This window comes from Silene latifolia, chromosome X (assembly GCF_048544455.1).
Source record: "Silene latifolia isolate original U9 population chromosome X, ASM4854445v1, whole genome shotgun sequence".
Taxonomy (NCBI): Eukaryota; Viridiplantae; Streptophyta; class Magnoliopsida; order Caryophyllales; family Caryophyllaceae; genus Silene; species Silene latifolia.
In genome coordinates, this window is record NC_133537.1 from 301,052,219 (window position 1) to 301,067,728 (window position 15,510).

Here is a 15,510-nt window from a genome sequence, read left to right on the forward strand (position 1 = left end):
GCTACTTCATGCATTGATAAGTCTATTGCACCCCAAACCCTAACCATTATTATTGGGAAAAATAATGGGGGAATAGTGTCCTAAAATTTAGGACGGAAAAGGGTTTAGGGTTGGATTAGGTGAACCACTAACCTTATTATCATTCGAACGACAAAAAGACCAAAAGACGCCCTAGAGGGGAAGAGTGAACCATTTTTTTAAGGGACGGGATTAAAACAACTTACGCAACTGAAGAACTTTTTAATGCACATATAATCTTATTTTATGCACATAAAACCTTATTTTATGCACATAGAACCTTATTTCGTGCATGTACGTGGTTGTTTAATGCACATATATTGCTTTTTCATGCATCTATAGGGCTACTTCATGCACTGATAAGGCTATTGCACCCTAAACCCTTGCCATTATTTTTGGGAAGAGATCAAAGACAAAAAAAGACAAAAACTGTGCAGATATTCATACTCGAATTACTTTGTTCAAGTCATTCTTACTTGCAGTTGTTGATTTTGGTGGAAAATAATCTTTTCATGAGCCAACTCCTTTTATTGGTGGTTTTTGCTTCACTGCAACAGCCTTTCGCCGCATAACTGTCAGCGATTTGAGTGATATTTTCAGACAGTTAAAAGACAAAAGCAAACTGTTGTACAAATCACATTTTGAATAACTCAAAACACAGAGCGTATACTAAATTAAATGTAAACAATTACTGCAACAAGTCGATAAAATCCAGCGTAATTACCAACTTGAAATGTAAACAATTTCAGCAGCAAGTCGACAAAATCCAGCCTAATTAACACAAAACATCGATTCCAACGAAAAAACACAATAAGCGACAATTTGAATAAAAAAATAAGTTGGTATTAATAATCGAACTTTCAGACTATTATAAACTGTAGAAAAGTGAGGTAATCAAAACTTCAACAATTTCCGAGTATACAACTCATCAGCAAAGACTAACTGTGAACAAAAATTTCTAAAATAAATAAACAAAAGAGATCGTAATGTAATAAGGAGTTCTATACCATAAACAATGGTAGATGATTTTAGTTGGATTCACTTTTTTGCACTACTACCTGCAAATTTCATAAAGAACAATTCATAATCAATCAAAGCCTGGTGACAATTTATATGATCGACGAATCAAAATGAAGCATCTTATCCAGTCGATCTAACTCCTAACCAAAGAACCCTCTAGGTACATATTTGTAACTATTCGGTTTCTCCGGCGGGCTATTGGCCAATCACGTCTATACTAGTTAAAGCAAAGTCTAGTTAGAGTATCAACGAACTCCATCAGATTTGTATGTAGAAGTATTATTTGGCCTGGAAATTAAACTATAGTATATACGATTATTCACTAGTTCAATCACTACCATTGAACAAGGTAACATGGAGGAATAGAAAGTAATAAATGAGAGCAGTATAAGCTAAAATTAGAATGGGAACAGTGAATGAACAAGAAGTGGACTAGTGAGGGAGTATAATTCAGTTAAATAGGACAAAGATAGTGATTGAAGGGATGAGTTCAATAAATGCTACGAAGTATACAAATGTTCTTCTGGTTCTAATTGCGTAAAGAAGGATAGTCATTCATTCATACATTCATTCACAATAAGACTACGAAACTAAGAATTTGCCATATAAGAACAATTAAGTAGCTAAATTAGGGAAACTTCTGGAAATTCAGTCCCTAACTTCATGATTTCAACCAATTACGTAATTTCTCAACTTCCGCAACCCTAATTTCTCAGTTTCCTCAATCTAATTCACGAAAACCCTAATTTCACAAACATAATTCATCATTACGACTTTAACACATTAATCAAAGCCTAAATTCACTAATTTAATCGACAAATAAAAAAATTAGAAAGTGAAAAAGATATAAACCTTAATATCGGCAAAAATTAACAATCAATATCGAAAGTTTACCTCATCAAAGTACCAAGATCCATTGCTGGAAGAAGCGTGGAAGATTTTGATCGTCGAAGAGTTTGATCGGAATATTTGTGACGATTGAACGTAGAGAAAGCAGGAGCTAGAATGCGTTGAAAGATTTGATAGTCGGAGAGAGAGAGAGCGAGAGAGCGAGAGAGAGAGAGAGAGAGAGAGAGAGAGAGAGAGAGAGAGAGAGAGAGAGAAAGGGAGAAAAACAAATATGAGAGAGAAAGGAAATTTGGAAAAATGAATGAGTCTTGAGGTTTGGAGGCGCGACGATTTTTGGCAAAGTTAGAATTTTTTTAATCAATGTCCATCTCACCGTCAAATATAAGTTTGATCTAAGGGCTGTGAGTGGTTCTCATGGTTCTCATTATCTTGATGGTTCTCACAGGATCCCGAATCTATCTATATATATATATATCTATATATATATATATATATATATATATATATATATATATATATATATATATATATATATATATATATATATATATATATATATATATATATATATATATATATATATATATATATATATATATATATATATATATATATATATATATAGAGAGAGAGAGAGAGAGAGAGAGAGGGGGTTCTTGTAAGGCCCTCATATATAATGAGTCCCTAAGTCTTTATAGAAGCCTTTGGATATAGTGGATGGAGGGATGAGATTAAATCAAAATGAAAGGCTACAAACTAATCTCACTAAACAAAATGCTTAATACTCTAATTTCCTCCTCAACTCAATTATTCCCCTCATTAATCATTCCTCTCCTCTCATTATCACAACCACACTCCTTCTCTCTATCTCACTTCTCTCATTTCATAAACCAAAAAAAAAAAACCATACATAAAAAACCAAACAAAAACAAAACACCACCAATATCCCCTCCGTCCTTCCTCCTGCCGCCAACCACCCCACCTCCGCACCAGATCGACCCCCACTACCCCCGACTACCTCACCCGGCAACCCCACGGCCACCTCCCTCCACCCGACAACACAACTGACTCGCACACCCGACAACCCCACGGCCACCCGTACCACCTTTCTCCCTCCAGATCCCGCACCTCCTTTCCTCCTTGGTCGATCCCGCCTCCTCTGAACCGCACGCACCAACACTCACCACCACCATTTTCGTTTTTGAATTTTTATTTCAGATTTCGTTTGCTTTTTTCGTTGGTGTTGTCGTTGGTGTTGTCATTGGTGTTGATGTCGTTGTCGTTGGTGTTGTCGTTGGTGTTGATGTCATTGGTGTTGTCGTTGGTGTTGTCGTTGCCGTTGGTGTTGTCGTTGTCGTTGGTGTTGTCGTTGGTGTTGTCGTTGGTGTTGGTGTTGTCATTGGTGTTGATGTCGTTGGTTTTGTTTTTTTTTTTGTTTTTTAGATTTACTTTGCTGCTTTCATTGTTAATTTGGTTTATTTTTTTGGTTTTTTTTTTTATTGTTATTTGGTTTATTTTTTTTGTTATTTGGTTTTTTCTTAGATATTCCTGTTTTTTGTTAGATTAACGGGTTTTTGTTATCATGGATTACAATTATTTTCGATTCTTTTTTCGTTTCTTTTTGTTGGTTTTTATAAAAGTTACACTATTTACGACTTAAATTATACCCTGAAAAAATTAAAGTTATACTATTTACTACTAAAGTTATACCCTTAAAACATTAAAGTTATACTATTTACGACTAAAGTTATACCTTTTTACATTAAAGTTATACTATTAACATCTAAAGTTATACATTGTATAAATTGAAGTTATACAACCATTCAAGTTTGTTTTGTTTGGTCTGGTTTTGGTTTTTTTGTTAGTTTTTTTTTGTTATTTGATTTTTTTTTTTTTTGTTATTTGGTTTTTTTTTTTTTTTACTTATTGGTTAATTTTGTATTATTGTTATTGAAGTTTTTTTTTATTGTACTTTTTTGACTTATTGGTTTTTTTTTGTTCACAATTTATAATGTGTAACTTCACTGGCAATATGTGTAACTTTAATATTATCTTCTTATGAGATTGTTTCAAATCTGAATTTATAGTCCTAAAGTTATACAAAAAATGACTAAAGTTATACTCTTATGGACTAAAGTTATACAATTTTGGACTAAAATTACACAAATTTGGACTAAAATTATACAAAAAATGACTGAAGTTATACTCTTGTGGAATAAAGTTATACAATTTTGGACTAAAATTACACAAATTTGGACTAAAATTATACAAAAATGACTGAAGTTATACAAATAAGGACTAAAGTTATACAAAAACTGACTAAAGTTATACAAATATGGACTAAAGTTGTACAAATATGGACTAAAGTTATAAAAAAAACTGACTAAAATTATACAAAAACTGACTAAAGTTATACAAATAAGGATTAAAGTTATACAAAAATGGGCTAAAGTTCAGTCAAAACTAATTAAAAAATGAGTCTAGGGTTTCCTAGGGCTCCGTCCTACTTTCTTCGATTTTGATCCTCTTACTCGGGGCTCCTCTCACGATTTTATCGTGGGATTGGTTCTGTGATTTCGTTTTTTTTTCTTGTTTGTTTCTTTGTTTCTTTGTGCAGGTGCCAATGTCAAGTGCTACGAGAGATCCGAACCGGAACGGGAAGAATCCTATGGGAGAAAATCTTGAGTCGGTGGAATGGGAGGATGATGGGGGTGTGATTGAGGGTAGTACGAGTCTTATTCTGATTGGGAAACTCTGGGCAAGCAGGGCCATTAATGTTAGGGCTGCGGTTGATACGATGATCAATCTCTGGAACTCGTCGAAGGCAGTTATGGGGAACGTTGTCGATGCCAAAGAGAAGACCTTCATATTTCGATTCGATTCGACCCGAGACAAGGCTAGGGTTTTGGAAGGGCAACCTTGGCACTTCGATAAATTTCTTTGGTGTTTCAACGAACCGAATCAAACAGGTAAACTTACCGATGTTCCCCTTTATCTATTTCCTATATGGGCGAGAATCTATGACCTACCTCTCTCGGGTCGTACGAATGAATCAAATGCGATGAGAATGGGGAACTGCCTTGGTTCGTTTATCAGCTATGAGTATGGACCGAACGTAGAGTTGGACAGAGCTATTAGGGTGCGGATTATGCTCGACATTAGAAAGCCTCTTAAGGATGCAGTACCTGTTCGAATGAAGGGGGGACGGGTTACCAATTTCAATGTCAAATATGAAAGACTTCCTACGTTTTGTTATGGTTGTGGGACAATAGGCCATGGGGAGAAGGATTGTGATGATGGCCCATATGAGGACGAGGACCTGAAATTCGGGGAATGGCTACGTGCGTCACCATGGAAGGTGGTTAAAACCGTGAAGGAAAGCCAGGGGAAGGCTGCCAGAGACCTTCGGCCTTTCTTTGAGGCTGCTGGAGAAGCTGATTCTGAGGAGATTATTTCGAGCATGATTGAGAAACTAAAAACCATTGCTATTGATTTTCGCCATAAAAAGAGTGAAAACAAAAAACAGAGTGAGGTTACGGGGATGGAGAGGGGGGAAGGTGGTGAACAGGAGCAGCAAGGGGGAATGGGAGGACGAAGGAATGCAGAGAAGGGGGAGGAGAGGACTCATCAAGGAGGAAAGGAGATGGGAGGGACGGGGGGAGTTCAGAAGAGGGGAATAGAGGATCACATGGTTGGGGTGGAAGGAGAGGGTGTGGAGGGGAACGACAGTGAGAGAGCTGATGCTGCCAATGGAGCTATAGGGGGGCAGGTTAATGGAGGGGGAAGGGGTTGGAGGCGGCTGGACAGAGTGGAGATGGTGGGGGAGCAGCGGGAAGGGGATACAGGGGTTTTAGAGCATGTAAATTTGAAGAGAAACAGAGATGAATCAGGGAGTACCGGAAGTTTAAAGAAGTCGAAACCAAACACAGACGGGGGCGTCTTAGTACCTGAGGCGGAGGTTGACAGTGGTCAGCCCCGCCGGGCCCAATGAATATCCTAAGTATCAACTGTCGGGGCTTGGGCAACCCCGATACAGTTAATGCGCTCCGTACTTTGGTACGGAAGGAAGCCCCGGCCATGTTGTTTTTATGCGAGACGAAACTATGTGGTCGTGAAATGAGGAGGGTGAAGGAGAGACTTGATGGGTACTTTGGTATAGAAGTGGATAGCATGGGGAGGTCTGGGGGATTGGCTTTCCTCTGGAAAAAGGGGGTGGATTGTTCTTTTGTGTCTGCCTCGGTTCACCATATGGACTTTGTTGTGCGTGGAGAGGGTGGGGAATGGCGCATCACAGGTTTCTATGGGTGGCCGGCTGTGTCGGATAGACATCTGTCATGGGAGCTCCTAAGACTGCTGCATACCCAATCATCTTTACCGTGGGTGTGCTTAGGAGATTACAATGAGATTCTGCTATCAACGGAGATGAAGGGAGGGAGCCGACCGCAGTGGCAGATGAATAGGTTCCGTGAAGCTGTGGAGGATTGTGGTCTAAGGGATGTACCGTGGGAAGGCTACAATTTCTCGTGGGACAATGGCCAAGCAGGTGATGCTAATAGACAGTGTATGCTAGACCGAGCTCTTTGTACTTCTTCGTGGTTGGACATGTTTCCCTATGCCAGGCTCTTCTTTCTCAATCGTGAATGGTCGGACCACGCGCCGATAAAGCTGATCTTGAACAGGAAGGAGGGAGGAATGGACAAGAAACGAACCTTTAGGTTCGAACAAATATGGGTGGGGGAGGATGGGTGTTCTGATGCTATTGAACGAGGTGTAGTAAGGGGGAGGGGAAATTTGGGGCGGGTTTTGGCGGAATGTGGCAGAGAACTGAGGGCGTGGAAGGGTACCAATATTGGGTGCATAAAGAGGGATATTGGGCGTAAGCAAAATCAGCTAGCTAAGTTAAATAGTGGGGATCGATCCGAGGAGAGCGTTCAGCGAAGAAGGAAGTTGGTTGCGGAGCTAGCTAACTTGCGGCGTCAAGAGGAACAATATTGGAGACAAAGGTCGAGGGCTTTGTGGTTGAGGGACGGGGACCGCAACACGAAATTTTTTCACACGCGTGCGGGAGAGCGAAGAAGCAAGAACAATATTTCGGCCTTGGTAGATGACAATGGGGTGGTGAGAGCTGGCGATGAGGAAGTGGCAGAGGTGGCAAATGCTTATTTTGTGGATTTATTTAATTCTTCTAATCCTCAAAATATTGAGGACGTGCTGGTTGATTTTGGGCAGCGAACTACGGAGGATATGAACTTAGCTCTTGGCCGCGAGTATGGAGAAGATGAAGTAATTGAAGCGCTCAATCAAATGAATCCTCTAAAGGCTCCGGGACCGGATGGGATGAACGGCTTATTTTATCAAACTTATTGGGGGTTGGTTGGACCTGATGTGGTAAGAACAGTGCTAGCTATTCTTAAAGGCGATATGTCACCGGAGGAGTATAACAAAACAAATATCGTCTTAATTCCGAAGAAAAAAGCTCCCGATAAGATAAGAGATTTCAGACCCATCAGTTTATGTAACGTGGCATACAAGCTGGTCTCGAAAGTCCTCGCCAACCGACTGAAACCGTTTTTAGGGGAGCTGGTCACTGAAAATCAGAGTGCTTTTACTCCGGGCCGAGCTATTTCTGACAATGTGCTGATAGCTTTTGAACTCTTCCATTACATGAAGAATTTAAGAGCTAGTGAGGGTTTCATGGCCATTAAGCTGGATATGGCTAAGGCGTACGATAGGGTGGAATGGAGGTTCTTGAGATGCGTGCTTGAAGCGATTGGGTTGGAACAAAGGTGGGTTAATAGAGTGATGGTTTGTGTATCTACGGTCTCATTCTCGGTTCTCATCAACGGCAATCCGTCGAGGGAATTTAAACCGTCTCGTGGGCTCAGGCAAGGTGACCCGCTTTCACCCTACCTTTTTATATTATGTGCTGAAGTTCTCTCCCATTTAATGCGACGAGCGGTTGAAGTTAACGCCATACATGGGATACGGGTTTCGAGTGGAGCGCCGACTATCTCCCATTTGCTCTTTGCGGACGATAGCATTTTCTTTACGAGGGCTAATATGGAGGAAGCTGATGCTGTCAGTGAGATTTTGAGACGATATGAGAGAGCGTCGGGGCAGCTGGTTAACTTAGATAAAACCACAGTTTCCTTTAGCAAGGGAGTACCCATCCAGAGCCGGAATAATCTAGCCACCAGGTTGTGCATTGTGGAGGTTGATGAGCAGTCTCGATACTTGGGCCTTCCCACGGTGGTGGGTCGGTCCAAAAAGGTGCTGACAGATATTATACGAGATAAATTGAGTAAACGGCTAAATGGATGGCGCGGGAAGATCTTGTCTAGGGCGGGTAAGGAGGTTCTCTTAAAGGCAGTTGCCAATTCACTCCCTACCTATGTTATGAGCACTTTTAAAATTCCTGCGAACTTCTGTGACGAGCTTAGGTCAATGTTATCTCGATTTTGGTGGGGCCATGAGGAAGGAAAAAGAGGGATTTCTTGGGTTGCGTGGAAGAGGCTCTGTCGGCCGAAAGGAATGGGAGGCATGGGCTTTCGTGATTTCCATCTTTTTAACTTAGCTCTTCTGGGAAAACAGGTGTGGCGTTTAACCACGGAGACTGAGAGCCTATGGGCAAGGATGATGAGGGCGAAATATTACCCGGAGGGAGATTTTATGACTGCCAGGTTGGGTCACAACCCGAGTTACACTTGGAGAGGAATCTTAGATGCTAGGAAGGCTCTTGAAGGGGGGATGAGGAAGCGAATAGGGGACGGGTTATCGACCTTGGTTTGGCGGGATGCTTGGTTGCCCGGTACCCAAATGGGAAAGGTAGTGTCTCCGTGTATCAATGGGAACGAGAACATGAAGGTTGCAGAGTTAATGGAAGAGCATGGGGGGGGATGGAGGAGGGATCTGTTGGAGTCGCTGTTTCTTCCCTTTGAGCAAGAAAGGATTGAGAGCATTCGCCTTAGTGAGCATCGACCCCGAGATGAATGGTTCTGGAATGAGGAGAAGGATGGTATTTACTCTGTCAAGTCTGCGTACAGGAGAATGGCGGGTGAGCGTGAGGTTTTAGAGATGGGCGGTACGTCGGACTGGGAAAAGGAGAAGTGGTTGTGGAATAGGATTTGGAAAGTTCCGGTTTGGCCTCGAGTAAAGCTTTTCTTTTGGCAGCTGTGCAGTGAAGCCTTGGCAACAAGAGCGAACATCGCGTCCCGAGTACGAGGTGAGTCTTCTTTTTGCTCTTTATGCAATTCTTTTTTTGAGACAAGTTTACATTTGTTTAAGGATTGTGTGGTAGCAAAGCGGGTTTGGGAGGGGTTGGAGCTTAATGACGATGAGGAGGAGGGATGTGGGCAATTGAGGGACTGGATAGAGCTGCGGTGGAGGGACTTGGGGGCTCGGGAACATTGTAAATTCATGGTTGGGTGTTGGGCTCTATGGGAACATCGCAACAAGGTTGTGTTTGACACCAAGGAAGTTGATCCGGATGGAGTAGTTAGGAGAGCTTTGGATGTGTTGATGGAGATCGAAGGGGGAGGATGGCAGGGAGAGCTGAGGAAGAAAGGTGAGCTGCGACGAGGAGGGGATGAGGCGAGAAGGGGATGGCTGGCTCCGGCAAGGGGGGTGGTGAAAGTAAATGTTGATGCAGGAGTTAAGGAGGAGGAAGGGGTAAGCTTGGGGATGGTTTGCCGGGATGAGGAGGGTCGGGTTTTGTGGGGTAGTACCGTAGTACTGGAGCAGGCATGGGATCCTCGGGTTGCTGAAGCGGTGGCGGTGTTTGAAGGGATGAAGGAAGCTGCTCAACGGGGTCATTCCAAGGTGGTGATCGAATCCGACTGTCTGCCTATTGTTGATGCTCTTCAAAAGGCGAAGACGGGAAGGAGCATGCTAGCTTTAGTTTTAGATGATATTTTAGCTTTTCGTAATTCTTTTGTTTCTATTTCTTGGGCTTATACTAGTCGTAAGAACAATTGTGTAGCTCATGCTTTAGCGCATGTTTTACCTAGGGTCGTTGGTAGAACTGTGTGGTCGGAAGCTCTGCCACCGGTCGCGAACAGTGCGGTTTTGTTTGATTTATCGTTAATGCAGTAATGCCTTCGGGCGTTCTTCTCAAAAAAAAAAAAAAAAAATGGGCTAAAGTTACACAAAAATTGACTAAATTTATAGTCCATTTTTGTATAACTTTAGTCAATTTTTGTATAACTTTAGCCCATTTTTGTATAACTTTGGTCCATTTTAGTATAACTTTAGTCCATTTTTGTGTAACTTTAGTCCTTATTTTTATAACTTTAGTCCATATTCGTATAACTTTAGTCAGTTTTCGTATAACTTTAGTCCTTATTTGTATAACTTCAGTCCATATTTGTATAACTTTAGTTCTTATTTGTATAACTTTAGTCAGTTTTGTATAACTTTAGCCAATTTTTGTATAACTTTGGTCCATTTTTGTATAACTTTAGTCCATTTTTGTGTAACTTTAGTCCTTATTTGTATAACTTTAGTCCATATTCGTATAACTTTAGTCAGTTTTTGTATAACTTTAGTCCTTATTTGTATAACTTCAGTCCATAGTTGTATAACTTTAGTCCATATTTGTATAACTTTAGTCAGTTTTTGTATAACTTTAGTCCTTATTTGTATAACTTCAGTCCATATTTGTATAACTTTAGGCAATTTTTGTATAACTTTTGTCCATTTTTGTATAACTTTAGTCCATAACAGTATAACTTTAGGCAATTTTGTATAACTTTAGTCCATTTTGGTATAACTTTAGTCAATAACAGTATAACTTTTGCCCATAACTTTGTAACTTTAGTAATTTTATATCATTTTTATATAAAAATGTGAAATATAAGATTAAACTTAACAAATTATAAGAATTTTTATATAGCTAAGATTAAAACAACAAATTTTATGAAAAACATTTTAGTAGATCTTAGATGAAAAAAAAAGTATCTCACAAAAAAAACGAGATTTAAAACCCAAAATCTTAAAAAAAACGTATAACAAGAAGAGATTTGAAAAAATGAATAAAAAAACGAGAACTAACAAAATAAAAGACAATTAAAAGAAAATAAAAGACAACAAAAAAAATGAATGGAAAAAACAACTCAAAACATAAAAATTAACAGCAAAAAAAAAAATACCGAGGTGGCGGCGGTGGGGTGGCGGCGGCGGGGGTGGTGGGTGGTGAGTTGGTGTCGGGTGGGGTGGTGGTGGGTGGTGGTGAATGAAGATGAGAGGAGTGAGTGATTTATTTTGGTTTTGGTTTTTGGGAATTTTGGGTTTTTTTTAGAGAGGAGAGAAAAATGAGATGTAGAGAGAGGAGAAGGAGTTGTGATAATGTGATGATGAATGATTAGTGAGGTTGATTAATTGAATTGATGAGTTAATTAGAGAAAAGGTGGAGGGATTAATTTGTAGCCACATATTGACATTAAATCCTAGCCTTCCATTGCCTTGATCCAATGGCCCTTAGTAGAACTTATGGACTCAAATATATAAGGTGGCCTTAGTTGATCCCTTCTCTATATATATATATATATATATATATATATATATATATATATATATATATATATATATATATATATATAGGGGCGGGTTCGATGTACGAAGCGCCTTAACGTCTAACTAGCTTAATTAGGCTTTTTTTTTTTTTTTTTTTTTTTTTTCAAATTTACTTTATCTACATACCATATACACCTCTCATTCAGATACATCTTATAACATATCTAGATACACTTTTTCTACACTACAATTCTAGATGCACTTTTACACTTTTTTTAACACTATTTTTTTTGGAAGGTTTAAGACTAACTCCTAGATACATTTTGTACTATTTCCGGATACATTTTATATTATTAGCGGATACACTTTGTGTAATTGTTACAAGTTTTAACACTAACTCTCGGATACGTTTTATATTTTTTTACGGATACATTTTATAATTTTTGCGGATACACATGACATTAATGCCAGATACACATTATAATATTTCTGGATACACACGTTCATACTTCCGGATACACATCGTATTAATACCAGATACACATGGTTATACTGCCGGATACACATGTATCCCGTATTAATATGGTGTGTATCTGGGGTGGTATTTTATGTATCCAATGCCACCACCATGCCCCAACCACCACCACTAGCACTGATAACGACACCGCTGCCACCACAACTTCCACCACCATAACTACCACCGCCACCACCACTGCCCCACCACCACCACCACCAACCACCCTACCACTGCCCAACACCACCACCACAACCACCAACGTTTTTCTCGAAGCATTAACCACCACCGCTACCATCACTGTCACCACACACCCTCCCACCAGTTCTGGTCCTCTAACTACCACCACACCTCTCTCATAACCATCATAAATACTACCACGCAACCACACCGGTTACATCAACAGCATCACTGGTCATACCGGACAGCACCGCTAGATCGCTCGTCGGCCGCCATTCCCACAACAAACACCGGTGATCTGCATGACTTCTCCGGCAACCCCTCTTCACCACGTTTTCCTTACCTTTCCTCCCCTTCCTCTTCCCGATGAACAACACCGCCACCACGCGCCATCTTCCACAGTCTATCTCAGGCTGATCCACGAAACACCACCATCTTTTTCCCATTCCGACAACCATTAGGGTTAACTAGTTTAAAAGCCAAAATCGAAATCTAAAAAGATAGATCTACAAAAAACAAAGTACAAATTCAAAAAATTAACAAGCACGACTAAGTTATCGGGGAGTTGAGAGCCGGAAAATGGAAATTTGGGTTTTATATCATAGATCTAACAAAAGTCAGTAAAATCTCAAAAAGCCTAGACGACGCAATTCCACACACAACTTTTCTTTGGCCCATAACCAAATCAGTCGATCACCTCCATAAGCACAACCTTTTTTCGCCCATAATCATCTCAGATCTACTCATTTTTGTTAAAATTTTGGGTTTAAAATCATAGATCTACGAAAAAAATAAGGAGAAATAATAAATTCAAACGCAATAATGATCATGTCGAAACAAATCGAGTTGATTATGAACAAGAACGACTTTCGTTCTGTGGTGGCACTGGTGGTGTGGCCACCTGTCTCTCGAGACGAGTCGAAAAGAAAAAAAAACACGACAGAGGGGAGGTGTGTGCGGACCGCCGGCAACAGAGGTTTAAGGTGGTTCGCCGGCAAGGTAGACGTCGGAGCTGCGGTGGTGGTGGTCGGGTGGGTAAGGATGAGGGAGATATAATAAGATGGTTTTGAGTTTGGAGGGATACGGGAAATGAGAGTAATAAGGGAGTGAATAAAATAGCCTCTGAGAGATTTGATATAAGGGCTGAGAAAGAGTTCGTACGGTTCGCACCCTAATTTAGTTCGTACAGGATCCTGATTATATATATATATATATATATATATATATATATATATATATCTAGAGATTGAATCATGTGAGGCACCCTCCTTAGGATGAGGCAGCTGAACCCTTTCTAAACCATTGGATCTAAAAACTAATGACACACTAGATGATTCCACGTGTCCCGTACATAACCCAATCTAACAAACACAATTTGCCTCATACTCTATCAATTACTTCACTGTCTCCACACTCTTCACTTTCTCTCTCTTCATCCCGTCTTCGTCTACAGCTCCGTCTTCGCCATTCACGCACATTTCGATCGCCATTTTATCACTCAACTTTTGATCGCCATTATCGACCTAATTTCTTCTCGGAATTAGGTAATTTTGATAAACTAATTTTCACTTCGATTCATCCCGATTTCATTCCGCTTCCATAACACTAATTTTCGATCAACTTAATTAATCTGTTAAACTTTCGATCAACAAGTTTAATTACTTATTTCCGTTCTTCTTTTGCAGGTTTTGATCGATTTTTCCGCGTCTTCGTATGTACCTTTCCCTTTATTTACTATTTACTACTTAGATTTCGATTTTTGTTGCTTAATCTGTTAACTTTTGGTCAGAAACTTATTTTATTAGTTTAATTACTTTGTTTCGCTCTTGTTTTACTATTTTCCTTCACTCGATTTCCATGTATATCTATGTGTTTCTATTGTGCTCCATTATGCTCTTGACTGGGCCATTGATCAGAAACTGAAGTCAGGTGATTGTTAGCTTGTTTTTACATCGTGCGATTGCTTTACTTTGTTATGGACTGAATTTCTCAACAAGAGCTTTGATGCCATATTGGGAGATTGTGCCAACTTTCAATATTGATAGATAGAAAAAGTTGCACTAACAAATTATTAACAATTCCTGCGTACTTGCATTGTAGGTGAAAGTGGGGAAATAACCGTGACTCATTTACTTTTCGGGATATGGGCACAAAAAGATTTTGCTGCTCATCAAATAATGGCATCACTTGGTTTTAATGACGAAAAAGCAAAAGAGCTTTCAAAATATGTAAGTCTCGGTGCATCCGACTCGAGCTTTGAGCTTTGATTTTTTTTTCTCCGTATCTCTAACTGAAATTAAATCGGGTTTTGTTGTTTGGTCTGCATGAGATGGATAAAGACATTGTCTTGTCCCATAAGTAGAGTTATCTCGGACACCCACGGCACTTGCTTTTGCAGCTTGCCAAACTGTTTTCAAAGGTTTCCGACTACACCTGCCTCTGTTGTATTCATTCAGCTTCTAAAAGCATCTAACAAGTATCTGATATTTTGAATGACATGAATGCAAGACGACGCTGTTGGACATATCTCCCAAACCAGGCAAGATTTTGGGGTGATTCTTGTTGGAGGTGAAAGCTAACTCAAATACTTGTAGCTTTCATTTGGTACATGTGGGGCACCCCAACTCATTCGTAGTTAGGAGCTATCATGCCCGCAAGTCCGGTCAGTGCGATTTTGAAGATCTTTGTAAAATGGTCATGTTTTAAATGGCATGTTCATGGATACATAGCATATTGTCAATACTTTTCAGCTTAACTGTGGAATCTTAATAAATGGAGATAGGGGTGTCTTGGGATGTTAACATGGAATTTTAAGGCATTTACATATGTAATTTAACATTGGACTAACCCGAATGCAGTAGAGGTTTTCTACTATACCTGAAAAGGGCTACACATGCACTGACTCACTGAGCCTTGTTAGTGCTAGTTTGGGTTGAAAAATTCTTATCTACGAGTATAAGTTGTTATTTGTCTACTTTCATATCGGATTTGGCCATTGTCGTCTATTAGCTCAAAAGGTAGAGCAATGTGTTATTGCACATGGTGTGGGTTCGAGCCCCACATAGACGAACATATATAAAGCACTAGTTACACTTTGTAGTAACATTAGTTGTTCTATGTGGTAACAATAATTATCGAACAAAGTGATGCTAGCTAAGAATAACACTAGTTATTTGATAATGTAACATTGTTTCGTATATATAATAACACTGTTTATTTGATAAAGTAACACTTATGTTACATATATTGATAATAGAAGCTCATGTAGGAATTGAACCTACATCCTTTGTGCAATTGCACAAATGCTCTACCAATTGAGCTAATGAGCTAGTTTAGTAGAAACTGAATATTGCACCAACACACTACAGTTGATGTAATGGCCACAATATAAGTTTATAAGTCACCACTTCACCTGAGTA

General features: G+C 39.7%; 1 protein-coding gene and 1 long non-coding RNA gene across 2 annotated transcripts; both read left to right on the top strand.

Moving 5' to 3' along the window:
* The first annotated feature begins 6,003 nt into the window (after positions 1-6,003).
* LOC141620388 (uncharacterized) lies at positions 6,004-9,978 on the top strand. The gene has a single exon (XM_074437273.1). The coding sequence runs from the start codon at positions 6,004-6,006 to the stop codon at positions 9,976-9,978; it is 3,975 nt and encodes a 1,324-aa protein (XP_074293374.1).
* Positions 9,979-13,976: 3,998 nt separating this feature from the next.
* Positions 13,977-14,562, top strand: LOC141621903 (uncharacterized). Its single transcript, XR_012532772.1, has 3 exons — positions 13,977-14,020; positions 14,192-14,319; positions 14,421-14,562. It is a non-coding gene; the product is annotated as an uncharacterized LOC141621903 (long non-coding RNA).
* Positions 14,563-15,510: the final 948 nt, after the last annotated feature.